The sequence below is a fragment of the Python bivittatus genome, unplaced genomic scaffold (genome assembly GCF_059951505.1).
Source record: "Python bivittatus isolate LINGU-HERP-01145 unplaced genomic scaffold, Pbiv_v1 ctg000530_np1212, whole genome shotgun sequence".
NCBI lineage: Eukaryota > Metazoa > Chordata > Lepidosauria > Squamata > Pythonidae > Python > Python bivittatus.
Genome location: NW_028277085.1, coordinates 2,829,819 through 2,857,503, shown reverse-complemented (window position 1 = coordinate 2,857,503; position 27,685 = coordinate 2,829,819). Strand labels below are relative to the sequence as shown.

General features: G+C 47.0%; 2 protein-coding genes across 2 annotated transcripts; one reads left to right on the top strand and one right to left on the bottom strand.

The window, feature by feature from the left end:
• Positions 1-5,863: 5,863 nt before the first annotated feature.
• Positions 5,864-13,633, bottom strand: SH2D7 (SH2 domain containing 7). The gene is made up of 6 exons (XM_088148358.1): positions 13,455-13,633; positions 11,812-11,901; positions 10,656-10,821; positions 10,046-10,222; positions 8,435-9,370; positions 5,864-7,962 (listed from the first exon to the last, which is right to left on the bottom strand). Exons 1-6 carry the CDS (start codon positions 13,631-13,633, stop codon positions 7,912-7,914), a joined length of 1,599 nt encoding a protein of 532 aa, XP_088004484.1. The 3' UTR covers positions 5,864-7,911.
• A 6,615-nt stretch (positions 13,634-20,248) lies between these two features.
• On the top strand, positions 20,249-27,453 carry LOC103062734 (uncharacterized). Its single transcript, XM_025173919.2, has 8 exons — positions 20,249-20,456; positions 20,656-20,765; positions 22,356-22,694; positions 23,297-23,710; positions 25,834-25,944; positions 26,056-26,080; positions 26,166-26,194; positions 26,571-27,453. The coding sequence occupies exons 2-8, from the start codon at positions 20,723-20,725 to the stop codon at positions 26,750-26,752; spliced, it is 1,143 nt and encodes a 380-aa protein (XP_025029687.1). The 5' UTR covers positions 20,249-20,456; positions 20,656-20,722; the 3' UTR covers positions 26,753-27,453.
• The last annotated feature ends 232 nt before the right edge of the window (positions 27,454-27,685 follow it).

Below are 27,685 nucleotides of genomic sequence, written 5' to 3'. Positions count from 1 at the left end.
GGTTGCCATCACCCTAATTCTGCGCCCGCTTTTTCAATCTTCCACGAATTTAGGGCACCCGTGGAACCCACACCGTCATTCAAGCATCCTTTATCTCTTGCCTGTAACTGAAGGAGCAGACCCAAGTGGGTACCGAGACAGGATATCGCAGCACGGAGCTCGCAATTTGAACCCACTTCCTTCCTGTCTCTCATTTTCTGGCTGACTGGGTCACTGGTTAGAGTTAGTCCCTAAAGCTGTACAGGATTCCTGTGATCCTCGACCCTGTCCCAGCCCTGTGCATCAGGGAGGAGGGGCCCTTTGGATCCCCACAGCTATCGTGTTCCCACCCTGGGCATGAACAGAGGTCTCGATGCCCAGCAGAAAGGAAGCTGCAGGATCTTGTGCCTATTCCAGGCGTTCCTATTAAGGCCCAATAAACAGCGATGATTAGGAAACAGAAGAGGAAGACTGTAGCTGTCGCTGCAACTAATTTGGGTGTCTCTGCATTTTAAACTCCCTTTTAGAATTGATTTCATTTTATTGTGGAGTGCAAACTAATGTCACCGTCAGGAAAGCCAGAAGCTTAGCGGCAGGGTGAATTTCAGTCCCCCTCCCTTCCCCTGGAAGCCATAATAAGGATCGAAGTCATTCCACTTTTTTTCACATGTGTGCGTGTGTGTGTGTACATGCACACAGATATACCTATGGTTGTGTGTATGGTTAGGGAACCCTACACACACAAATATACTATGCATGTACATATCAAAAAAGGGGCATGCTTTGAATGAGGGTTCTTGCCTATCAGACCGCCTGAGATGCTAGATTTTATATGCAGAGATATTTGGGGAAGCAGCAGCATTGCATATGCCTAGAAGGCTCCCCGCCCCAGCAACTGCTGTAGTCTGGAATAGGCTACAGCTTTGGGAGCTCCAGGTGGGACCCCATCCAAGCATTAACCGGGTCCCATCCTGCTTAGCTTCTAAGCCCCAGCTGTATCGGCCAGGTTGGTAATTATTCATAATCGCTGGTTTATAATTATCCCTGTTTAGACTGCTAGCCATCTAGAATGCCCGCTGCCCAGGCAGAGAAAATAAAACTATGCATGAAAATAATAAATCATACACTTGGGCCTGCTGGTGTCAGCAGGGTGGGGTCCCAGAAATCAGCCCCCTGCCCATTTTTTATAGGCACCCATCAGAAAATAGGAGGATCTCGATTGCACCATCAAGGTGTCTTTTCTTTTGGGGCCCCACCCTGCGGACACCCCTGCGCCCAGCCTGGGCACCGCTGGCCGGGCAGCTTCTTGGCGACAACGCCGAGGTTGTGCATTGCGGCCCGCGCCAAAGCTCAGAAACGAGAAGGACAGAAACCCCAGAGGCTCACTTATTCCAGAAAAGAGGACAAGCCGGCGCCAGAGAAGATCTTCCTCTCTGAGGAGCCGTCTTGGTGCTTCTGTATCGCCTGACCTTCCTTGTAACCCACACAGCTCCGGCAAACGTTCTCGGGGCTGCCTGACCAGCCCTGCCCGCGTTTCCTTTTTCTTCCCGTTTTTGTGGGCACGTTTTAACGTAGCCACGGTCCTCCATGCAGCTTTCCAGATGGCTTCGGATCAACTAATCTCTCGGCCAAGTCTACCTTGCAGGGTCATTGTGGGGAGCCTCCAGAAGCTAGCAAGGAGGCGAACCTAGAGATGTGGGGTCCTCTGCATCTGGAATAATGTTCCTGTTTGAAAGGGTCCTGATGCATCCAACTGGGTGTTATAATCCCCTGAGCACAAGGTTGGATTCAGTGACCTCCATTTGTTGATGCTCCCTGATCACATCATTCTCACAACAACCCTGAGAGGTAGATCGGAGGGTATGGTTATTTAAGCACAGCCCCTTCTAGATGAAGTCCCAACATTTCCCCCACTATTCTCCCCTGGCTCCCTGCCCCCATTACCCTGGTTTGCCTCCCTTGGAGTTTCTTTCTCATTGTATGGTGCAAATCGGCGAGAAAACACCTTTAAAATACATTCAACAGAGCTTCAGCCGGGGATGTCCACGAGGTCTGACGAAAAAAGTTAGAACAAGGCGTGATGGTGTGACTGAAGTTCCCCTGATTTTTAGGCCTGTGTGCAATGCACGTGAAAAACAGGCGGTGCTGCGGTTACGCTCAACATTTTTAAGCTTTATTTAGCGGTTGGGGGTCTTTGGAGAAGTTTCGGATTCTGTTCTTTTTAAAAAGCCTCACGCATTGGCTCTGCCCTCGTTGATATTGTGCCCCACCCCAACGGGCTTCCGGGCCCTCCCAGCCTGGCCCGGGGTTGCAGAATAAAGAAGCCGCTGTGCCAATCAATCCGCCGCTGGCAAGGATATAAAAATGCCAAAAAACCCCCAACCCTCTCTGATTTCCATTCCTCCTTTGGAAGGAAAAGGAACTTTTTCGAGAGCCGCTAACCCCCCACCGATCTGCTCGGTCGGGGCCCGAGGAATGGTTTCCCTTGGTCTAAACCCCAGAAGCCCAAACGTCCAGGCGAGAGCGAAGGCACTTACTGATTCTGAAAATGGGATCCCTGTGGGATCGTTTCGCTTTTAAAAAATGCGATCATTTTGAGCGCTGGGTATTTTAATGGAACCATTAGCACTCCCAGCTGGCAGTAGCTAAGTGTTCTGTTCTACAAGGCTGGCTGCCTTTTCACAGGAAATTGTTTTATAAATCATTGTGGAAGCTGAAACTTTCTTTCACACACACACACACACGCACACACACGCACAGATCTGTAGGATAAGGGAGCCTCAGGTGAGGTAGGTTCACCCAACTTATTTAATCAAGCTGGTTGGAGGCTGGTTGCTTGCACAAACGGCCAACTTTGCTTAGTATTACATGCTGGGAGTGTGGTTTAGCGCGTTGTGCCAGTCCCGGCAATGGGTTCCTTCAATAACTTAATCAGCTTTATGATTCCGTGTATTGTGCAAAAACGGACCATCGGTTATTCAGTAACTAGGTGAGGCCTGTGGTGGGACTGCGGCTACGGTGAGGCTTGGCAGCCCCGGATGGTCCTCGTGGCAGGCTCGGTGATTGCAGCAGGCCGGGGCTTGCCCGGGAAATCTCGTGGGTGCAAAGCCGGCTGGCGTGAGCGATGCTCCGGGAGCTTGGCCGGCGGGGGCCGGAGGGAGGCTTCAGGACAGGCAGGAGCGGTTTCAGGGCCCGAGAACCGTGGAGCAGACCAACCTGCTCCGGACTCCAGTTCCCTCCGTCCCTGGAAACGTTTGACGGGAGGGATTCCTTGGTCCAATCGAAGCTAGGCTGGGCTAGTTTAATGTTTAATGATGGCACCAGCTCTGTTCCTGCTCTCATGTTGTTTTGTTGCTCCTCCCTCCCTCTCCCTGATGCCTCCCTCTCCCTCTTTCCTGTTGCCTCCCTCCCTCTCTCCCTCCCTCTCTTCCTCTTCCTGTTGCCTCCCTCCCTCCCTCTCTCCCTCTTCCTGTTGCCTCCCTCCCTCTCTCCCTCTCCCTCCCTCTTCCTGTTGCCTCCCTCTCCCTCCTTCCTGTTGCCTCCCTCCCTCTCCCTCCCTCCCTCTTCCTGTTGCCTCCCTCTCCCTCCTTCCTGTTGCCTCCCTCCCTCCCTCTCTCCCTCCCTCTCTTCCTCTTGCCTCCCTCCCTCCCTCTCTCCCTCTTCCTGTTGCCTCCCTCCCTCTCTCCCTCTCCCTCCCTCTTCCTGTTGCCTCCCTCTCCCTCCTTCCTGTTGCCTCCCTCCCTCCCTCTCTCCCTCTCTTCCTCTTCCTGTTGTCTCCCTCTCCCTCCTTCCTGTTGCCTCCCTCCCTCCCTCTCTCCCTCTCTTCCTCTTCCTGTTGCCTCCCTCTCCCTCCTTCCTGTTGCCTCCCTCCCTCCCTCTCTCCCTCCCTCCCTCCCTCTTCCTGTTGCCTCCCTCTCCCTCCTTCCTGTTGCCTCCCTCCCTCTCTCCCTTCCTCCCTCTTCCTGTTGCCTCCCTCCCTCCCTCCCTCCCTCTCTCCCTCTTCCTGTTGCCTCCCTCCCTCTCTCCCTCTCCCTCTCCCTCCCTCTTCCTGTTGCCTCCCTCTCCCTCCTTCCTGTTGCCGCCCGCCCGCCCACTCCCTCCTTCCTGTTGCCTGCCTCCCTCCCTTCCCTTTGCAGCACCTTCCACATACGAATCTGAAAACGCGGGGCTGAGCCACCGGAAGCAAACTTGACACCCGCCTTTTGCGTCTCAGGCCTTGCTGATGTGTTACCCGCTTTCTCCTCCCCTCCTGAATGCTGCAGCAAAGGACTCCCCAAGCCCTGGGCCAGCAGCAGGAGGACTCTTTTCCGAGATCTTTGGATTATCTGTGGATTAATATTCCTAATTTTTTTTAAAAAAAAATCACAATGGGCCAGTCCCATTGTGGGAAATGAATTGCTGGACTGTTATTTTTCTAACTGGACAACCGAGTCGTCCGTGGGCTTACCTGTACTTTTTATACTTGTAAAGCTTTGATAATTCGCCCTCCAAGCAAAAAAAAGACAAAATCACAAGGGCGTTTTGCCGGGTCTCCCGAGAGGACTTGGTGGGACGAAGCACTGAAATCCCAAGGAGAGCGCAGGGACCTGCCTTTAAATCGGGCGACAGCCCCAGCTGGATCTGCGCAGCAGAAGACGGCCTGTGCCCAGAACGTGTCGTGTCGTTACTCGACCTGGATTTCGGTGCTTGATCAACCCGTGTTGGGTGAAGGCTTCTCTCCTTAACGAAACTTGAAACCTTCCCTCTTTGTCCTCCCAAAGACACTTTGCATTAGCAAATCAATTCTTCTCCAAATGGAGACGACGCACAGCACATCACATCGTTGGCATTTACGCTTGTGCTCATTTCCTGATTCGATTACGCTGACAGATTGCAAAAAATAAAGACATGAAACAGTGGGATGAAACAAAACAAAGGGCAAAAACAAGGGGAAAACGGCGGGGGGAAAAAAACCCCGAAACCCACAGCAACCCCACGCCGAAGCAGACGCACAGCCCGGGAAGCCAGCTGCGCACTTTCCTGGTTGGGTGCACGGCCGTGATTTCTCTTCCGGTACCTTTTCTCCGAAACCAGCTGCATTTCGTATTTCCTTTCGGTCCAATCTCGGCTAACAAACTGGGCATGATGACAATCATATCTGTGCCGCCACTGTTCACACAGTCTCTTGGAAGGGCTTCGGTACACACTGTGTGGCTTCTGTAAATGACCCACAATTAAAACATCTGCTGCTTTTCTTGACGTTTTTGACGGCTTTTTGCTTGCCTTGCGAAAGAAGGCTTTGGTGGGGGTGGGTGGGGAGGAAGAGGAGGAGGAGGAGGGCGAGTCACTGATTTCGGGCCCTGAAGACGCCCCGCGTGGAGGGGAGCAAAAGGGAGTCAGGGATTTCCTGAGACACAGGTTTGGTTTTGGGGAAATGGCGCAATTCCTATCCATGCCGTTCTTCCAAAGTTTGCCAACTCTGCTTGGTACGGTGGCCAAAAAATGTGGGGGGGGGGAATCAGGGGTCTCCACAAGGTTCAGGGTACTGCCATTTATGGATTTACAAAATTAATAACTCACCTTTGCCCTCCACCCCAGGCAGTAAATGACCACAGAACAATCTATTACAGTGTTTCTCAACCTTGGCCACTTGAAGAGGGGTGGACTTCAACTCCCAGAATTCCCCAGCCAGCATGCTGGCTGGGGAATTCTGGGAGTTGAAGTCCACCCCTCTTCAAGTGGCCAAGGTTGAGAAACACTGATCTATTACAATATATATATATTTTTTAAAAAATCAGTTCATCCAAGCTAAGATCCAAAAACTAAAAGGACAGCAAAGTTATTTATTGACTGATTGATTGATTGATTGCATTTATATAGCTGCCCATCTCACACAGAGTGACTCTGAAAGCATGCTGACCGCTTGGATCAATACAGACCATTTAACCCGTCTTTTTTTTTTTTTTTAATTGAATATAGAAAAGTTGGAGACTTTGCCGGCCCAACGGGTGCGGTGTTCAGCTCAACCAGATGCGTGGGGCTATGTAGAGCCTCCGTGATCAGAGGCACTCTACCACAGCTGAGGGAATTTTCCTGTTCTGCTTGGGGAAAACAGGAGGCTGTATTAGGCGAAAGCCTTCATCGGGCAACGCTAGCGTTCTTCCAAAGGACTCGGTAACATCCCAGTGACAGACAAGAATAGAACCTCTCTGTTCAGGGGCACTCTACCTGTAAGTCCCAGTTGCTGGGCAGGACAAAGAGGAGTGATATGGTCTGGCTAGTTAGCTCCTGTGAGACAGGCTTGCCCTGTTGTAACAGTATTTTTGGTTGGTTTTTCTTGGGAACTTTAAAAAAGAAAAGAAAAATGGCTTATTCATCCCAATGGCTTGCACCCGTTTACTTGGAAGTAAATATTAGCAGAGGCCACATTATTAACTCCGCGTGGAACCGTGGCCCTGAAGCCGGACATGGAAGTATATTTTCGTAATGAAGGGGGAAAAAAATGAGACTTCTGGATAACCCTTTGTTCACCCTGCAGTGATGGAAATGAATCAGGTCATTAAGGATGAAGAAAAAAAGCAAGTGGTTCTTCCTTTTTTTCTTTCCCTTCCCTTCTAATTAATCTCCATTTAATGTCATAGCAAAGGGTGTCGGGGTAAACCGGACAGTGCAGAGTAGAGTCAAGGACAAACCTGCCGTTGCTACCCAAAGATTTATTTTGGCTTCTCAGAAGACCTCGAATCACCCCCAGGACTGCTGAGAGAGGATTTCTGTTGTACTGTTTCAAAAAATCATTACAAGGGGTAGGAGGAGTGGGAAAACCTTCTTCTACTAAGTATGATAGTCACGATTTTGCTTTACGGTTTCTAGGAAGCAGAACAGTTCCTGGAAATGTTGCTCTAAAGGTTCTCCCCTCCCACCTTATCACACGCCAGTGTTCCAGTTTACCAGGGTGTGTGAATCGTGCAAGAACCCCAAAGATTGATCAATTCAGTTCAACGAGTCAGTTGAGACCATGGACCGGGTTGATCCGAAGCCATCCAGCTCGATGCACCAAATTAATCAGGCAGTCAGATGAAAGGATTTAGTTCAACTGGGCCAAGGGCCTTGGCACGACCTTCAAGTCGGGGGGGGTCAAAAAAGTCAGCATGGCAGCCGTGACTGTCTGATCGAAGCTCCGCCCCTTTTTGACATGCAATTTACATGCAATGCATCTTGGAAGGGGGTGGGGCTTTGAGCAAAAAATCATGACTTTTTTGACTCCTACCTTGAGGCCTTTGTGTCAAGTCAACTTGTTGCGCAACCCTAGAATTTGCACAAGGAATTGGTGCATCCCACGTCTGACCATCTTTCCACAGAACAAGATAGGAGGCTACTCCCCAAATGGGGGGTCTATAGGTCTCTGAATCCAGCCACTGGGGATTCATGCAGCCCACCCTCATCTTCACAGCCCTTGCCTCTCTAGCTAATCTATGGAGGCCCGGCCTCCAAACTCTCTCCTCCAAGTGGCCCCCCAGTTGTAGCTTGGCACATGACAGACAGGAGAAATGACCCCACCCAAGGGGCTGTCACAGCTTTCAGTCCTTCCAGTTCAGTTTAAATGTCAGTTAGATGCCAACAGATTTCATGCTTCTCCGTGCTCGGCTTGCTTTTTGGAGAGCAAGTTCTCATCCAGCGATGGTTCCAAAGTGAAGGCCAGATCTTGGCCCGGAAAGAGTGGAGCTCAGCTCTTTCCCCACCCGTTACAGACCGGAGGGGGACACCCGAATATTGCTCACGCAGAACCTTTCTGAAAACTGAGCAGTGTTTGAAACGGAGAAAAAACGATCGCTTCGGAAAAGGGGGCTTGTAACCCCCAGGCAGATCCTTTCCCAGCGCAGCTCTGCCTCTGGTGCTCGTGTGGGGGCCTTTGGAAGAGGATTTCATTCGGGAGCCACGTTCAAAACGCGGCGCTCAGGGCCTGGCCTTCTTTTCGGCAAAGAAGAACCTTCTGGGTTTGTCACTCTGCCAGGGAAATAGAGGGGTCAGGATCAGATGTATTGTTTCAGAAAAACAGAGACCCTTCCCAGACAGAACAGTTCTGCACATCCCTTGTTATGTGAAAACCATGAAAATCACTGGCTATAAAGCTTCCTTTATGTTTGGATGATACATATATATATATATATTTCAAATTCAGTTGAATTCAGGAGATTCTATCCTCCCTCCCTCCCTCCCTCCCTCCCTCCCTCCCTTCCTTCCTTCCTTCCTTCCTTCCTTCCTTCCTTCCTTCCTTCCTTCCTTCCTTCCTTCCTTCCTGGATTTTGGATTTTAAAGCTAGATATCCCTTTCTTTTCACTGACTATACCCATGCTAATCATCAGAGTTGGCCCCTACTATTGCTTGAACAGAACTTCTCTGATTTATGAGCCATGTTCCCTTAATGTGGGGCGAACATTCAAGGTTCATTATGGGTGAACATGTAAGGTTACAGTACCTTTGGGGTTAGCTTTGCTTCTATTCTTTTCCCTGGCATGTAGGGAATTCGTTCATAGGGGTCCTCCAGAGTAGAAGCTTGACCTGTGGTTGAGGAACCTTTGGAGTAAGGATCAGGTATTTTTTCATATGGGTTCTCAGGGTTGATCTGAATCTTGGAGGATTGCCCAAACTTTGTTGAGATATGATCACGAGACCCTTTGGACTTGGTCAGTGAAGCCTTAGGAACCTTTTCTGAACCAAGGAAGATACTCTTTGCCCACCTGAAAGATTCATGAGTATTAGTTGTATTGTCTGTCCATAAGGTAGGTTGATGGTTTTTCACCTTAAGGATCTTCTCATTTGTGGGTTCCTTTGGTAATTCAAACAAGGATTTCAGCTGGTTTAGTTGTCCATGTTCTTTGTCACTCTCAGGACTTGTATATATCCCAAGGGGAGACTGCTGTTCATGGAACTCCATCAAATTTTTGGGTTTATTCAGTAACTTAGGAGTTAATTTTGGAGGTGGGTAATTAGGAACATTTACAGCTGATTTCTTGGATGATAGAAAAGACTGACAACTGTGGGGCTCAGCAAGTACCCAACAGCTTTTGGCGTGGTCAAGGGCAACCTTAGAATAAACTGTTTCTGGCTGAGGTGTCTCTGCAGGATTCACTTTTTGGGTGAATGGCGTGTCTGACTGCTTGGCCAAGGCAAACACTGTTCCTGTCTTCTTTTGGCAAAGAGAGGGGAGACTTTGGCTCAGTCCTTCAGTTTTCTCTGCCTTAGCATCCACAAAATCTCTGCACCCCTCTTTTGACTTTTCCAAGCATCTTTTGTCTAAAGAAGACTTCTTCACGGTTGAATAAATGATTCCTTTTCCACCAACGCCTTCTTCCAGGGACAGTGACTTCAGCAAGTGGGACCTGTCTGGTACAGGTGGGACTGCATCCAGATCCTCATGTGATGGATAAAGGTAAGGAAGGAAAAAGACAGCTGCTGAGAAGAATGTCTGCTTCGTGGTGAAGATTTCAAGAGGTACCTTCTGACTGTGACATCTTTCTTGCCGTAATAGTCAAGCAAGATGCCTCTAGGGAAGTTAATGCACAGCATACATGCCTTTCCTATTGCTGAGCCCCAGGACCCAATACAGAAAGCCATACCTCCTCAGAAATGGAGGGACCCCAGAGATGTCACAATTAATTGCTACCGATTCCTTCCCCTTCAGAAAATGGACTCATTCACCCTTGGCAGCCTTCCAAGCTATTGTGAGTTGAGATTAACCTATGGATTGCTCTTGCCACTGGAGAGCGAGCAGGCTGAGGATATTATAAATCAATGCATAAAAATATTGCATCTTGCAACAGTAAATCCCGTCATTTCAGCTTGCCCTTCCCTTTGCCTCTTCTGAACATCTCACCAGGAGTTACGTTGGCTTAATGAGGATAACTGGCATCCAAGACTGTTGGATAAGAAGACTGAGCAGCATAAGAAGATGCTTGCATATGACCCAGACCTTTGATCCATCTAACTTTCAGCTTCCCTGCATGCCAAGCAGGGATCCATCCACTCACGATCAACTGAAGGACGTGAGGTTGAGGGAAGCTGGTTTAGATCGTTCTCCAAAACCTACCTTTGGGCCTGAACTTTGACTTTCTTTGAAAAAAGACTTCTCCTCTTCCTGAAGCTGTATCCTCGGATTTCCTGGCTGTTGGTTGGAATCGGTAGGTGGGTTCCCGATCAGCGTTGGAGCGGCTGCACTGGAACTTCGGCCAGAAGATATTTCATCATATATGCTTTTCTCCTCCAGCTATAAAAGTGGAAGAGCATGGAGAAGATACAGCATGCTGGACAATTATCGTTAACTTTGGAATACATGTAAGTCCTAGATAGCTTTCCAGTTCTAATGCTTCTGGCAGCACAGAGCCCATTAACCCAAACTTCTATTTCAAATTTAAGAAGAAAGCTCTGGAAAGCCACCGTTATGGTATGTAAACAGCCACGAAAAAAAAAATTAGCTCTGAGAAAACTACACCGTGATGCTAAAAGGATGCTGAAATTCATGGGTGAGGATGTCCCTGGCTACGTTAGGAAGCGTGCAAGGAAGAGTCCCGCTGATTGCAACCCTTTAGGATAGGTTGGGTGGGGAGAAAGTGATGCTGAGCTCAACCCAGAGAACAACGGAAGGATAACTTTGCCTGTGCGTAATTGTGTTTGTGTCTAGGGCTCAGCACCGAACCCACCTTGGAACAGGCCGAGGTGAGGTTTTCCCCAAAAGGCTGTATTTCAGTCGTCTGATAATAGCGGATCAGTTCAGCCAAACTTTGATGCGTTCGGGTGTCTCCGGATACGACATAATGCCTGTTGCGTTGGCAGCTGACGACGAAATGACGGCACCGATTCTTCCCTCTGGGATTCAAAAAGCATGCCATCTGAGGACCGCCTGCTGAGTAAAACCCGTAGCCTGGCATGGTTCTCTTCGGCCTCCCAAACTCCACTTTCTAGGCACCGTGGAAACACCACCTTCCTTCTGCCTCTCTCTTGCCTGCCAGTCTGCCAAGTGGGGCCTCAGCCTGCCCTACTATTAAGCAAAATGGGATGGACGTCTCAGGAGATGCAAGGTGGGTGGGTGGTGGTGGCAACAGCCCAGTGGCTCTTCCTTCGGCTCCCCTCTCCCTCCCAGCTATCCTGAACTCCCAGGGTGATGCAGACCTGCAGATGCAGCCCCTGAACCGGACAGCTGAAAGCCTCCTGTCACTGGGGGGTTTAGTCCAGAAGGACGGCATGCAAAACCATGCTGCGTTTTGCTACGCTGGGTTAGGTCTGGCACCACCGTATGGCTGAGTAGGACACAGTTGTACTGATGCCAGGAATTGAAGTCTCCGGCTGATAATATATTTTATTGTAAATGTTGCTTTGAAACATAGATGCTGTTCCGTTGCTACTAGCATTTTGACCTCTGTGACTACAACAATGTTTTATTTGTCTATCAGTCCCTCCTTCCCTCCTCCCTTCAGCACATGATGCAAACATTTCTTTCCTCCCTTCCCTTGCAGGTTAGTTGCTTTTCATTTAGGAAGAGATCATCCAGAATCTGCTGAGGGCTAGTTATTTCCTTAACCCCCCCGAAACACGCCAGAAAGAAGAATTCCCAGCCATTTGTCTCAGATGCCGCTTTGAGTCTTTGCCAGCGAGCATCAGGCTGCGCGCACTGACCTTGGGGAGGCGAAGCAGCCCACCTGCACGGCCCCTCCGCGCTCGAGGACCGGATTCAGGGTCGCAGAGCGCTGGAGTGTGGAGGAAGAGACCAAGCCCAGCAGGGATCTGGGGAAGAGGGGGATTCACACCACCAGCGGTGACATTTCCCACCTGGGGAGGAGCCCGAATGTGGGGACTTACCGGTATGAAAGGATGTAGCCGAACGACCTTTCGTTCAGCCTGATAAGGAAAGAGCCGAAGTCTCTGTTTTCCAGGAGCATCTCCGTTTGCCTGATAGGAGAGAGGCATTTGACAAAGATGGTTTCTTCCTTCCTTTAATATAATTTTTATTAAGAGATGCTAACATAGATAAAAGATAGACCTGGAAAAAGGGTTAAGGAAAAGGAAAAAAGTGCAAGGAACAGTATAGATAGAAAAAGAAAAAAAAAAGGAAAATTATATATAAAGAAGCAGCTTCTGATCTTCTTCACAGCCGCTCCAGACAAACTTCTGATCTCTTCAAAATTGCATTACCTGCTTCCCTTCTTCCATTCTTTTTAATCAGCAAATATGTACGTTTCCAGTTCTGAGAAAGGTGTGGATACTTTAGCGGTGCTCTGAGTACAGACGGGGGTAATTAATCACTAGAAAATAGCGGGTACCCACTTCTGGGGTTGCCACCCGCTTGGGGTGCCGAAAGGAACCGTGCGTTTGAGCAGGGCCAGAATCTTTCCAGGACATCGGATGGGCATTTCATACCTTGTTTCTCTTTGCCCAAACCTCTCCGGTCTGCCAGGGCTTAGAGCGAACGCCTTTTAAGGGGCACACCAAGATGTTCTTGCTGTTATCACCCTTCTCCTCACCCAGAGGTTTCTTTCATTTGCGGGAGATGTTCCTACTTAAGCAGATCCTTACTGGGCGGGATGGCGATTTTCATAGGGGAGGGTTAAAACCCATTTCCCCCCGCCCCAAAGCTCCCAGTCTGACCCAGTTTGGTTAAGGTGTCGGATTATGAATGGAGAAACTTTAAATCCACCATCCGCCTTCGAATCTGCCGGGGCTACTTTGGACCCATCAGAGTCTCTCAGCCCAACCTACCTCACAGGGTTGTTGTGGGGGGAAAGTTGGAGGAGCCACCTTGAGTTCTTGGAGGGAAGCTGGGATATAAACCATATATATATATATATATATATATATATTTTAAAATCCCCCTATCTCACGTCCATTTTGATAGCAGTTAACATTGTTTAATTAAAGATAAGGAGGACTCTGTTTGATTCTGCTCCTCCTTCTCCTTTTCAAGAAAAGTGTGACCTGCTCAATGTTTTGCTTATTAAATTACGGACAGTCTCCTGAACACAGCTAATAATAAAGTAGGAAATCCTTGTATCGATACCTAGCAAGAAATGTTTTATTCCATCCTTCCTTCAACTAGTTCAGAGAAAAGCACATTGTTTTCTCTTCTCTTCCTCTCCCCTCATTCCAGGGGTGGCTGGGGGGCAAAAAAGTCAAGATGGTGGTCGTGATGCCAGCTTGGATGGCCACCCTCTTGATCCTTTTGGCCCCCCTCTCCCCCTCTCCAATGTCATTATTGCAACCACTCCGGAAAGTGGGTTAGGCTGAAAGACAGTGACGGAGCAAGGTCCCCCACGCACTGCAAGTCCGAGGCTCTAACCACTACCCTACGCTGCCTCCCTCACCGACGGCACACCGAAACAGACTTTTCTTTTCATTCCTGTATTTTAAAATGCACGTGACTTCCAAACCACGTCTCCTGTTTCGGAAGAGAGGTGCGGCGGACTGAAATTCTGCTTGGCCTCGGTCCAGAACGGTCGTTAGCTTACTGCCTGGTGATGAACCCATGGAACCAGCTGGGCAAAGTGCCGTCTTGCAGGAGGACGGCCGCCTGGGTTTCCAGGAACCACCTCAGTATCAGGTCTTTGAGCATCTCCGACGGCCGCCTTTCCGCCTCCAGGGGAGACGGGGTTCCTGAGGAGGGGGCTCCCGCCGGCTGCGTCTCCATCCTGCCTTCCCAAAGGGATGCAAAACGTAAGGGGGAACCGAGGGCAAATATATAGCCCCGTCCCCTTCGTTACGGAGATTCTCGCATCCTCATTTGCTTGCCGGCCGGGCTGGGCGGCTGAGGTCATTCATCAGATCAGACGTCCCCGCGTGGGCTTGGCCGCTTGGCTGGGGGCCAGCGCCGGAGACGCGGCCAGCCCGAAACCCACACCTAAGAAGAGGAAGCGGGTTGATCTCCCGGCCAGGCTGCCTTTCCCTGCCAGGCGTTGGGCGCCATCTGAATCCTACCTTGGGCTGGCGGCTAGGGCCAGCAGGGCGCTTTCGCCTGGTTACAGCTGGGGCTCGATGCCACGCGCCGGGCTGGTCCTTTGTTCCGAGCAAGAGGCGAACGGAAAAAGGGGGGTCGACAGCACCACAAGGGGCCAGTTTCAAACTCAGCAGGAGGAGCCCGAGATGTCAACACAGGCCCAGGATAAGGAGGCCAGCCGTCCATCAGCCACGCCGGTCCTTGCCCCCCACTCTTTTAGTCCCCCACCCCCAAAGCACTTCCGGAACGGGCAGTTTCAATTCAATGGGGTCTTGGGCTGTATTTTTTTAGCCTTGGAAAGATGAGACGGGGTGGCTGGGAAAGAAGGAAGGAAGGGGAGGAGGGAAAGAAAAGGAAGAAAGAAAAGGAAGAAGGAAGGAAAAGGGAGGGACGGAGGGAGGGACGGAGGGAGGGATGGGGGAAGGAGAAAGAAATACTGGTCAACGAACACCCCCCCCCCCACACTGCCTGAACGGAGAGAAGCAACCTGCCTCTGCCTGAGGTGCCTCCCCTGAGGAGGGACCGCAGCCTCTCTTTGGGTCCTTTCATTTGCACAACCGTCAAAAACAGGAAGCGCCACGGACGGGCTGGGCGGTGGCTCTTGGCGCGATGCCCTTCTCTCCCTGGGGGCTCCTGCCCTGCTCGGCTTAGCCTGCCTTTCAGGGCTGGCCTTTGCCTCAAGGGGGAAGCACTTCTTCTGACCTCTGGGGGGCCCTGCGTGGGGGGGCTCCCTGCTGAAGGAAGGGGTGACCCTGGGCAGGCTGGCTCCTGCGCTCTCATGGCACCCTTGCAAAAGCGTGGCAAGGGGTTGCCCGCCTGACCCGCTCTCCCCACTGCTCACTCTCTCTCTCTCTCAATTTCCCAGGGCGTTTCTGGGCAAAGTTTCTCCAGCATCATCTCCAGGAGAGTTTGCAGGGTGTGGTCAAGAAAGTCAACAGTTATTGCAGCACCAAGCACGAAGACTGGCAACCGATAAGGCAGTTGGTTAGCCCTGCGAGGTAGTCCCGATAAGAAGCACAACTAGGAGTACTAACTCTATCTTGATTGCAAGGTCCCATTAACAGAATCTTGCGAGTCTGAAAAGATTTCTCTCCTCCTTTCCTTTCCTTTTATTTTTTTTAAAATTTATTATTAAATTTACATGCCGCCCATCTCTCCCAGACTCTGGGTGGCTTACAATTAAAATCCAAGACAATCAAAACAATAAAAATATAAATACCCCCAATTAAAACCAGAAGTAACAATTCTATAAAAGCCAGTATACAATTCAAGATGATGGGGCGGGGGGAGGGAGCAGTATCAGTCATCCCACCAGAAAGCGAGGGAGGAAGAAAGAAGGGAGGGAGGGAGGGAGGGAGGGAGGGAAGAAAAGAAGGAAGGAAGGGAGGGAGGGAGGGAAGAAAAGGAAGGGAGGGAGGGAGGGAGGGAAGAAAGAAGGAAGGGAGGGAGGGAGGGAGGGAGGAAGGAAGGAAGGAAGGAAGGAAGGAAGGAAGGAAGGAAGGAAGGAAGGAAGGAAGGAAGGAAGGAAGGAAGGAAGGAAGGTTCCCTCCCTTCCTTCCTTCCTTCCTTCCTTCCTTCCTTCCTTCCTTCCTTCCTTCCTTCCTTCCTTCCTTCCTTCCTTCCTTCCTTCCCTCCCTCCCTTCTGAGTCGCTCCCCACGTCCCTTTTCCTTCTGTGGGCTGAGATATCTTTTGCGTGACGGTTGTCCCATCTGTGGCTCTTCCTCTGGTCTCCCCAGGTCCCTCCCGCAGACCACTCCAATATCCCCGTTCTCTGTAATGGCGACCCTGAAGGTGGGCAAGCCCCTCGCATCGTGAGACCCGTTGGCCTCTGTTGCTGACCGACCCCCCCAGCAGGGCAGCGGAACGTTAGGCAAATCAGCGCTCCGGTTCCTGCATGAATCGTCGAAGGGGAAAATGCAAATGTGTGCCAGCATCACTTCAGAATCAAATCCACCCAAATGACAAACAAAAAAAGCTGGAAAATATGTAAATGCTCCGGACTCTGCCCAGTTCCTTGATGGAATCAGCTAAACTCGCCGTTTCAGAGACTTTCAAACAGAATAGGACAATCTAGAGCAGTGTTTCTGAAACTTGGCCGCTTTAAGAGGGGTGGACTTCAACTCCCAGAATTCCCCAGCCAGCATGGCTGGCTGGGGAATTCTGGGAGTTGCAGTCCACCCCTCTTAAAGCGGCCAAGTTTCAGAAACACTGCTCTGGAGCTATATCTGGGGTCATGCTAACCCTTGATAGAATAGCCTTTCCTTTTCCTTCCAGCCGTTGAGGTTGATACAGCTTTTCTATGCGTGTAGGTGTTAACTAAATTGTTTCTCGCTAAACAGAAACTTTGGGGTAGGGAGTACTCTGTTCTGGTCCAGCTAGGTGTTAGCACCCATCTCGTCTCAAAAAAGCTAATCCAGGTTGGACCTTGGAGTGGAGGCCACTAGAAAATCCCCAAACAGGTTGGGAAGTTAAACTAAAGCTAACGCAAAAGCAAGGTAAAAAAGCTTACCTTATTTTTCCTTCCCTTTTGGACAGTATTAAGAAAGCAAGACAGAAAGGACCGAACTTGGACTATCGTGAAAAAAAATGGGTTGGACCTGATCAGGACTTGGATGGGAGACCACAAGGAAATCCCAAGACTGAAAGCTGGGCTAGGACCTTTGGGAGACCCTCAGTGTGATAGAATTCCTTCCCCACTGAATTATGAACATTGCCTTCTTTAGCTGCTTTCGAAAGAATCTTGAACACCCATTTGTATCCTTTTCCCTCCACTTCTTAATGGATATTTTCTATGATTTGCATAGAATGGGTTTTTGAGTTTGGCCACCGACGACTCCCGCAGAACAATAAAGTTTTCCAGAGTTTCTGGCTAGAGGTTTTTTTTAGCCCCCCTCCCAACACATGACCACAAAAGACAGACCGGAGGACTGCTGGGTATGTAGCAAATGGTCCCCCACCAAACTGCAACCAACAGTGGACCCTTTTTTCAACGAATCCTCGTTGGCTTTATTTGCAAACGTACACACTGAACGTAGCTGCAACCAGGGCCGGTAGCTTTTTTCCAAGTAGAGAAGGGTTGAGTCAATTTTTCCAGGATGCCTGAACTTCCTTTTTGGCAACTGAGTTTCACCTGTGCAATCTGGGTGTGTGTGTGTGCAAAAAGAGACTAGAGGTTGCCCCCAGGCTGGTCCCCTTCTCTTCCCCTGTGCATGGTTTCCTTGATTTCAAGATACTGGATTTTAAATATTTTTTTATCCCTCTTTCTGCTGTCAGAAGGTCAGACAACTTCTCTTCCTGCCGTTTGTGCCCAAGCTGGGACCCCAATAAAACATGCCGGATGATCAGCGGAGGGCAAAGAAAATCTATTTATTCAACCCAAGGTTGCCAAGTAATGTTGGGTGGTGGCTGTGATGGATTGATCCTCTGTCTCCCTCCTTATAGGTGTTTAGTTTAAGGATTTAGCTAGTCATTTACAATAGAATGGAATGGGCTTATTGCAAGAGTTCCTGCTTTATCAGCATGAACATCTTCCTTCTCTGCAATCCTTCCTTCCTTTCATAGTCTGTTAAAACAGGTGTTTCCTTATCTATAGTTAACCACAATGTCTATACCAGTGTTTCGCAACCTTGGCTGCTTGAAGATGGGTGGACTTCAACTCCCAGGATTCCCCAGCCAGCATGGCTGGCTGGGGAATCCTGGGAGTTGAAGTCCATCCATCTTAAAGTGGTCAGGATTGAGAAACACTGATCTCTCCTGTCTAATCATCAAAATCATAAATCACAAGTTCATTTTTTTCTGTTTCAGGCAAAAAGCCCATAAGAGGGTTCCAGTCAGCCATAAACGTAGATGTTGTCTTTTCTCTGACCAAGAAAGTCAATTTATCCCCCTCTGCAAGTTCCATCATCTTCACCAACCATTCCTCCGTGGTGCGTAGTGCTGAATCTTGCGCGTGCAATTCTCTCACTGCAGTTATCCTGTAAAAAACAAAGTTCCCTGACTTTTTTCCAACAGTTTGTTGGACCCAAAACGGGGTTCTTTGCCCGGAGACGACTGCCAATAACTTTGCCGTCGGCGATAATGGACTTTCAAGTAGGAAAACATCTTATTAGAATTACTCAATACATGATTACTGCAGCAAGACTTCTTTATGCACAGTTTTGGGAAACCCAGACACTACCAACAATTCAAGAATGGTTGTTAAAACGGATGGATATGGCAGAAAATGATAAACTGGCTTGCTTATTAAAAGAAAACTCAAATAACTATTACCTTAAAGAATGGAAACCATTGATGGACTATTTTCAAAATGCAGGCGGGGTGAAGCTTACATGGGGATTTGAAGATTAGATTATAAATGTAATGGGATATGTTTAGACAAAGAATTATTCCTATTTAATGTGTTAAAAACTACCGCTTATGATAGCCTTATTATTTCTAAGACCAGAGATCGATTGGAAGTTATCTATTTTTCATATCTGTTTTTCTTTTACTTTACCTCACTTTTTCTTTTCCTTTTCTTTATATTTTGTATTTCAAATTTTCCTTTTCATTTCTAACTTTTAAATATGTATCTTTAAAATCTTAATAAAATATTATTAAAAAAAAAAACTTCGCCGGACACGAGAAACTCTTTAGAGCAAAATTCCTTTATTGGTGCGCAGCAGTAAAGGGGAAACCTCTATGAAAAGAGGCTCCCCGAACACGAAGGGATCAGGGTTTTTATACATGTTGCTTCAAGGAGATAGAACATTTCGAGATTACTGGTGGTTCAAGAAGTTCTTCATCACCTTAACTGGGATTTCCCTTTGATCTCTTCTGTGCAGTGGACCCCTCCCCGTATCTTTTGTCTTCTCAAGAGATGTCAACTGCAGGTGAATGCAGTTAATAGGTTAGCAAGGTTAGACGTAGGCTAACCTAGAAGGGTCAGCTATGGGTGAATACATCCTTGCTGCCCTGCAAGAATCACAGGCACAGGGCTTTTCCGTTCCACGCTCCTCAGTTGGTCCATCGATCCCCACAGAACCAGCTCTGGTCTCCATCGTAAATTAGTCTTTACCATGCTCTGACTCAGGGTATGCACGCGTGCAGGCATGCTTTCTCCACCCAGGGGTGCCTGCATTTGGCAGTGCCCCGATCTACGCGCCAGGCTGAATGCGGCTCTGCCTTGCTTCTGTTTCTCTCGCAAGACAAAGGGCGGACATATTGCCCTCTCCTGGCTGATCCAGGTAACATCCCTTGGCATCGAATCGCCATCAGCTACACCTGGCCTTTATGCGTTTGGAGCAATGCCAAGTAAACGTCAGTCTCAGCTGAAAGGCAGCCCCAACGCACCTTGGTGGATCTCACTCAGAAAAGGCCAGGCGGGGTCAGGTCTGCTGCTTGGCATTTGGATGGGAGGAAGTTATCCATGAACTCCCAAGAAGGATGGGCCGATAAAGTTCCCAGAGGGTTTTTTTGCCCTTAAATAAATCCATGGGCAAAGCATAGGGTTTGAAATCAGACATGAATGAATAATGGGTACTTTATTAGGGTCGGTGACCTGTATAGGGAAAAGAGAGGGAGAGAAAAGATAGGAGGAGGAGGAGGAGGAGGAGGAGGAGAAGGAGAAGAAGGAGAAGGAGAAGGAGGAGGAGAAGAGGAGGAGGAGGAGGAGGAGAAGAAGGAGAAGGAGGAGAAGAAGGAGGAGGAGGAGGAGAAGGAGAAGGAGAAGAAGAAGAAAAGAAAGAAAGAAAGAAAGAAAGAAAGAAAGAAAGAAAGAAAGAAAGAAAGAAAGAAGAAAAGTACAGAGAAAAGAAAGGGAGAGCAAGATGTAATAAGATACACACAAAAATACGCATATACACCTACCCACACATACATGTCTATATATCTGTGTATCTAAATAGGTAAGTTTAACATAGAAGTTATGAATATAGAGCCTATAAAACCTATAAGGTTAATCTAAATATCTAAACCTATAAAATCTGTTGCCTATGAAACCTGTCCACTGTATTTACTGCCTTACAGCCCTTGATTAACTGTACTTCAAAAGTAAATAAGAAGATCAAGGAAGGAACATCGTTTTATGGCATACAGTATTAAAAATAAGAGAAAGTGTAAACATTGTCTAAGCCTGCTGGTGTGAAATTACGCATTCAAGAATGGAAAATGTGGTGATAATGTAAGGACTGTGGCCACAAAAGTGGTCACTGCACTTTTGAGGAAGAACGGGTGCAGAAAGTTCGCAGAAGCATTCTCTGAGGAACCGTAGAAGGAAGTGAAAGTGTCTCAAAATCTAATGGTTTGAAGACAGAAGAGGCTAGATTTTGATGGCGTGCATGGAGAGGAACCTCTTCAGAGTGAGAGCTGCTTGATCCCATTGCTGTCTGGAGGTCTTGAAGCAAAACTGGACAACAACAAATCTGGGGAGAACGTGGTTCTAGATTTGCTGCCTCACATAGGACGCTGGGTGTATTTTCATCTGCTCTGTAACCATTGACTCAGGGAACCCTGGACTTCTTCGCGGATTTGCACCAAGTGAGTAGCAAACAGTGATTCTCACTTGCATTGTTCTAAAGAAGTTTGGGGGTGGTAAGGAGGCCACCCCATCAACAGTTTTGAAAGTGGAACAGGAATAAAAGAATAAGTTTCATGAATAATTGCATTTCCTTTTGCTGTTTTTTTTGTCCTGGTCTTCATGAAAGCAGAACTTCCTCTTTATCTTCCTTTACTCAAGTAGCATTTAAGAATCGGACGACAACCCAGAAACGAAGGAAAGAGACTTTTGCTTAGAGGTGAGGATCATGATCTCCCTCCTGATTCTCCTGTTCCTAAGAGAAGTTACAGGTAGGTGTCTAATCAGGCCTCTTGATTTGGTTCTTGGGGCAGTGACTCTTTTCTTCCTGGGAATTTCTCATGGGGTGGAGGTCAGGATGTGGTATCTACAAGAAACCACTGGAGCCAAGTCAAAGAGGAAACTGTGTGTGTCCCAACCTCCCCATGTGCACCTCGCTTGCGTTTTATCTGGAGTTTAATCTTCGTTTTATTTTTGTTTTTGGTCTTGGTTTGGATTTAGTTATTCGTTGTGTTTACTCCTAAACGGGGTAGCACTTCCTTATCAAAGGTTTGGGGGACAACTTGGGAGTTTTCCCGGACTCACAGCTGAAGGACTTTGCACAGATTCATCTTGTGCACCAGTTGTGGCTATTTCTGCATTGGGAGGCCCTCTGGACAGTAACTCATCCTTGAGTCACCTTGCAGGTAGAATATGGCTGTATGCTGTACATAGGCTACCCTTGAAGACCTCTTGGAAGCTGTACCTGGTCCAGAATGTGGTGGCAGAAACAGTGATTGGCATGCCAAAGTATGTCCATGCAATGCCTCTCTTATGGGAAGAAGGAATAACTTTGAGGAACAAGGGGAAGAGGCACAACCAAGACAATGATCAGATAAAAGGAATTTGAGTCTGAGGCAGAAATGTGTAATTTGAGGAAGTGTCTCAGACATGATGGAGGAATGATATTCCCACAGTGGAGGAATGGATTGTGAAAATGTAGAATTTGCAGAAATGGTGAAACTGACTTGTTGGGTCAAGGAACACAATTTTGAAAGACTGGAAACCTGATATGGACTTTTTACTGAAACAGGGGGAAAAAAATGAATTGATGATTTATGGATTTGAAGATTAAGAAAGATGCAGATGAAAGGAGGGGGTGAGGAGATTTGCAAAATATTTAAGGGGGGGAGGGACAATAAAGTTGCAATTCTCCGTTGAAAAGAAGGTCAGAAGCCATTTATATATTTGTTTTTTCTTTTCTTGCTCCTTCCTTCCTTCCTTCCTTCCTTCCTTCCTTCCTTCCTTCCTTCCTTCCTTCCTTCCTTCCTTCCTTCCTTCCTTCCTTCCTTCCTCTTTTATTATATGAACCTTCTTAATACATACAAATAAATAATAATTTAAACAAGTATCTCAGACAAGACCCTCTCTACTTCTCACGAAGACAAAGGGAGACAGTGGGGAGGTGCATTCGCACTTGCAAGATTCTATTACTTTAACTTTGGGATAAAAGTAATATGAGCTTGTGTGTCTTTGGTTTCCAAGTTTGATCTGCCTGGCAGGGCGGACAACCTCTGCCCCATGAACTGCACTGGTTACTAGTGGGCTTCCAGGTACAATTCAAGATGCTGGTTGCCATTAATAAAGCTGGGCCTCCTATTCTGTCTGCCTGTCTTGTTCAAGGTGACACAACTGCTGTGCTTCAGGTCCCATCCATTAAACAGTGTCGTCGGATGGAACCCAAACTGTCTTCTCTGTTGCAGCATAGCCCATAAAGCCCTCAAGATGTGCCTGTGGGATGTGCCAAGGGGAGGAGGTATTCGCTGGACGCTGGCAGGAGTTCAGGGTTAGACTATCTACCCACCACTGTTTCTCTCCCTCAGGTGCCACTTTCTTCCACCAGTATGAAAGTGAACATCAGATTCAGATCTTCAATGAATCCGCTGGGGAAAGCAACACTGCCTGGTGGTTTGGACAGGACAATTCCCTGCAAAGATTTGAACAGAGCTGCTGCAGTAAAGATGGGGATCTCCATGATGACTTTGGCTGTGAAGAATGCCACAACAAATTCCACCTTGACAATTTCCAGAATGGTGGAATGTTTGCGTGCAAAACCCTGACGGGGCTCTCGACACCGAAAAAGGAAACCCCAGTATTTACTTCGGAAGAGGACTGCGAGGAATTCAATTTCTTTATTGTAGCAATAATAAACAGCACAGCAGGTGAGAGGATTTTGTGTTTTATTGGGCAGGAATCAGGTCAAATTCATTCTGACATTAGTTTAGATCAACGCCGCTCAAACGTTTTGGTCTCGGGACCCCTTGACGTTCTTGAAAATGACCGAGGACCCCAAAGAGCCTTGGTTGATGTGGGTTATATTAATCCATATGTACTGTAGTAGAAATGAAAACTGAGAAATTAAAAAAAAAATTATTTATTTGACTTCGCAGACCCCCTGAAAGGGTCTCGTTCAGATATTCAGATTTGGTTGGATGTGTTTTGTGAACCAGCTAGAGAGTTTACTGGTGGTGCTGTGAAAAAGTTCAAGTTAAATCAGACCTGAACACAGTGGCCATCCCTAAAGGAAGAATGATGTCCTGTACGACTTGGCACCCCACAAATCTGCAGAAGAGCAATGAGATCAACTCCCTCTTTCAAAAAACGGGACACTGGGATTGAAGGACCCAGGTCCAAACTATGGGGTACTGAGTTTCTGTAAGATGCAAAGCATAGCAGCAGTAACAGAAATGTTGTTGGTGTTTAATGAATAACCTGATAAAGATATGCCTCTACTCTTAGCCCTTTCTTCCATTTTGCACTGCAGAGCAGAGTTCTAAAAATACGGGTGTGCAATCGGAGGAGAAAGTGTCCAATGAGGAAAAAGAAAATTTTAATCTTTCCTGTAAATTTGAACTGGGAGCAAAAACTTCAGAGTTTGTTGTATATTGGTTTAAGGAAACAGAACCAACCACCTGCCTCTTTTCGGTTACCAACGAAGGCCAGCACAGCTTGGACAACTTCGACAATGATATCAACTGCTGTATTGATCCTGCATTCAAAGAAAGACGAATCAACTTCTCCACAACTTTAGATTCAGAACATCGACACCAGAGTCACACGGTTACCATCACCCACAGCACCGCGTCTGACAGTGGAATCTACTTCTGTGTGGTGGCCGCTTATAATAAAAAATACAGGTGGACGATTGAAAGCAGAATATCTGTGACCATCAGGCAATGTAAGTTTCAAATGTGATGATCATTAAAATGCGTTCATGCATTCTGATTAAGATACCCTCCCATGTTTTACAGTGAAAATAGAGTGATCTTGTTGATTGTATATACCAGTGTTTCTCAACCTTGGCAACTTTAAGATGAGTGGATGTTGCCTCCCATGCTGGCTGGGGAATTCTGGGAGTTGAAGTCCACTCATCTTAAAGTTGCCAAGTTGAGAAACACTCCTTGTTCTGAGATTTTTCTGCCAGTACATTAACAATCCACCATTAACTCAGAATCTCAAAGACATCTTGCCAGGATCTGATAAATAAGCCAAAAGGGAGGTTAGGGTGCTATGAGAACACCTAAAAAAGGGGTTAAAAGGTGATTAAATTTAGGCAGAAATAAACTCAGTCATGCCCAAGGTCAAATTAACTCCACTTGGTGTTATGGGAACATCCAGCAAATTCACTCATTTTGCCTAACAAGTCCTCCAAGAAAAAGAGCTGGAGAGAAAGAAGGGCTGAAAAAACAAGGCTCTCTATTACACAACTCACTGCCAAGGCAGTAACCAAGCCACACCCAGTGGAAAATGGGCTGGTGATGTCATGAGGCCAAGAGAGAAAATAGAACATTTCAAACTTTCTCTAACAAGGAGCAGATGGGTGTTTCAGTGCCCAGTTTATCTGGGAAAGGCAGCTAGCCCATCCCTTTCCCATTCTTGGAAAAAGTAGTTCAAACAACTCTCAGAGCCCCACCCCTAGGATGAATTCACTTATAACTGCAGGATGGGAGGAGGAGTTTTGCTTTTTCTATTTTCCAGATTCTTTCTCCTAATCTCTTATTTCTCGAGATTTCAGCTTGATTAACGAAACTCCATGTGAATCTTGCATTCCTGGCCTTCTTCTACCGTCAGGGGGTTGACATTAATCCTGGAAACAGAATAAGTGAATCTCCTAATCCTATTTATGAGTGACTGCATTGAAGCAGGAGTTGTTTGAACCTCTGTTTCCAGAATGCAGAACTGAAGGGCTCACTTCTTTGCTCAGATAAGCCAGATATCGAAACACCTACCTGCTCTTCATTGGTCATGTTTTGAAAATATTCCGTTTTCTTTCTTAACCAGTGAGTTTCTTATGCTCTGGGGTACCTCCACAAAGCTATTTTGCACCGTTCCTGGACTAGAGCTGGAGTCATGTCCTGTGCCATCACCTATTTTTAAGCATCCAAGCAAATTAAGTTCTGATTCAGTTTGGGGCAAAAGTAAAGGAGTGTGAACTCTGTTTTGCAGCAGAAACCCTGAAGCTTGGGGAAGGGGTGGTTTGTTTTGAGAAAAACTCTTGTCCGATTTCTAGCTCTACCCTTCCCAGTAAAGATTACGGTCCCCTGGTTCCCTTCTCAGTTGGTCATCTGGAAGGAGCAGCCTTTGGACTTGCGAAGGGCTGGTGGAGGATGTTGGTGGTGAAGAGAATTGCCAGGCATTTTAAATACAATACTGAAATTCTGGGAACTGAAATATCAGCTTTCACACAGAGGCACACACACTCATTTGTACCAGCATAAATAGTTGCTCACACAAAAGATAAATTGAATTAGAATGTACCTTCTCCCTATCTTGGAATGAAAATAAAGCCAAGGAAAAGATAAGGTCCGAAAGAAAAGCAATTAAAAGAACAAGCCAGCCAACAAAGCCATGTTTTGTTTCCACTTTGTTTCAGCAGTTTCCAATTTGGTATTTTGCAGAGAAGTGAACAAAGAGAGAAAGAGGCCCCCAAGTGGTCATTGATCTCTGAGCAAAAAGAGAGTTCATTTGAGCTTGATTGACTTTCAATCCAATTTAGATCAAATTAATTAATATGCTTATTCCATGGAAGTTTAATAATTCTCCCCTTCTGCTGCTTGTAGGGGCTGGTGGTGGAATTTTTGAAATTCCATTTGAAATTCACACACAAACCCCACGCTTGGCCAATTAGAAGATGAATATGGGCCTTTTGAGGTCCAAGTCCACCTTTGGTGTCCACCATCACCAACGTAAAGAGGTGTCAGCAATTTGAGATGGTGCTTCCTAAAACATGCCCTGGAGTGATCATTTTCCCTCTCTGACTGGTATGATAGGGTTTCTTCCTTTCTCTCTCTTTTTTTTAAGCATCACCACTAAGCTCAAAAATCAAGCTGAAGATTTCCCTAGCAGTGACAGCAGCCATGTGTTTGGTTGTTGGGATAATATTGTTCCTGTGCTGGAAGAAAAATGCAAAAGGTAATGAAGAATGATCTGGCCAGCCTGGTATCAAAGAAAACTCTGCAGTTTGCGGGAAAAAAAGCATTTGAAATATAAGAACTTCACTATATATTTTTCATGTTGTTCCAGGAAAGCCATTGGAATGTCAGCAAAGGTATGGCTTATCATACAATTTATAGACATTGTATTTTTTTCCCCCTCTTCACTGAAATAATTGTAAAATAATCTCTTTTATTTAGGGACCAGACTACAGTTGCTCCAGAAGATTGTAAGTCTAATCCTGTTTGCATCAAATTTGATTTTAAATGGTGGCTTTTATAATGGAGATAGGAAACCACGTATCCCAAATATTGGGGATATAAATGCCGAAATATTTCCCAGGCCCATTTAATGGATATAATCAGCCCTGAGCTCAAGCCATACCTGTAAAACATATTTGTCTTTTTACAATACATTGAAGCATCAGTGAATACAACAGGTAAAGCCGTCGAAAGTTTTCTCTTAATAAATTTAAAATAAATCTTAGCCTGTTGGGCACGTTCACTTGCTAAGTCTTCCATTTAATCAAGCAGACTGTAGCCTCAAATCCGCTTTAAAAATAAAAATGAAAAATATTTGCTCTTCTGTTTCTGGCTTCTTTCCAGGCTCTCCATATGCTGTTTCCAGCCACAAAGACCTGGATGGAAGCATAACCGTGTATTCGCTAGCCACAAGTCCTGGAGAAGCACCATTTGCAGCATGTTCCTTACCAGAAGGTAGCCCATCTCCTGGTGTGCGGCACGGGGATGACGTGCAAGCACTTTATGCTAGAGTTTTGAAGGACTAAACCCATCCCCACTTGGCCTCCGATGGGGATGCCCCACACAGGAAAGCTGAAAGATCTGACTTTGCCCACTGAAACTTCCCTTTACTGAGTAGGAGAAAAGGACAATTCTCCAAAACTGCAGCTGAAGGCAAGGAGACTTCTTTGCAGGACTGCAGATCCTAGGCAAAGGCAGGTGGAGATGGAGACAGAGGGCTGGAGCCAGGAGGCCTTTGAATTCATGGGTTCCTGGCCATCTGGCCATCTCTTTTCTTGCCACTTCTGCTTCCCTGTGAGCTCTTTCGTTTTATTTTTCATCTGTAAGTTTTGCACCTGTTCCATTGCAAAAAATCACACCTGCTGCTTGGAACATTGGCCGCCAGCTGTCCTTGAGCACGTCCTAAACCTCTTAAAGGAATAGTTGCCTGATTGGAAACCCTTGATGGTCTTTTTGCTGAAAATGGATAAAAAGGAACGGATGATTTCAGGACCGATTGATTAAAAAGGTTTGATTATGGGAAGAAGGGAGCCAAGATATGTCATCTGGGAAGGTGGACATGGTGATGATCGTGTCTGTAATGGCTGCAAAGGAGATCAGAAGTCGCTTCTTTTGATATCTTTTCTTTCCTTTTTCTTTGTCTTCTGGTGTCCTTCACTTTTTCTTTTATTCTTTCATATCTTTTTCTTTTTTCTATTTTTCTGTTTAAGCTTCTGTAGTTTTTTAAATCATGTGTAAAATTCTTTCATATATATATATATATATATATATAAATATATATATATATATGGAATAGTTGCATGGGAAAAAAATGATATCTTTAACGAAGCTTCCCAAGAATGTGGTGTTTTATGGTAAAGGGTGTTGCAATGCCCTGCAGAGATAACACAAGTCTCTTAGGATCCTCAAGCCCATTTTTTGAAGCAGTCCGACAAGGCGTGTGTAGCACCTGTTTAAAA

Bases quoted from the DNA above. Each gene is read 5' to 3' on its own strand.
- LOC103062734 (XM_025173919.2), top strand. From the start codon at position 20,723: ATGATCTCCCTCCTGATTCTCCTGTTCCTAAGAGAAGTTACAG. The intron at 22,695-23,296 runs GTGAGAGGATTT...TTTGCACTGCAG, and splicing joins AATAATAAACAGCACAGCAG to AGCAGAGTTCTAAAAATACG. The intron at 26,081-26,165 runs GTATGGCTTATC...TCTTTTATTTAG, and splicing joins CCATTGGAATGTCAGCAAAG to GGACCAGACTACAGTTGCTC.
- SH2D7 (XM_088148358.1), bottom strand. From the start codon at position 13,633: ATGGAGACGCAGCCGGCGGGAGCCCCCTCCTCAGGAACCCCGTCTCCC. The intron at 10,822-11,811 runs GTAAGTCCCCAC...TTTGAATCCCAG, and splicing joins GGCTACATCCTTTCATACCG to AGGGAAGAATCGGTGCCGTC. The intron at 7,963-8,434 runs GTACTGTAACCT...TTTCCCTGGCAG, and splicing joins AAGCAAAGCTAACCCCAAAG to AGTGACAAACCCAGAAGGTT.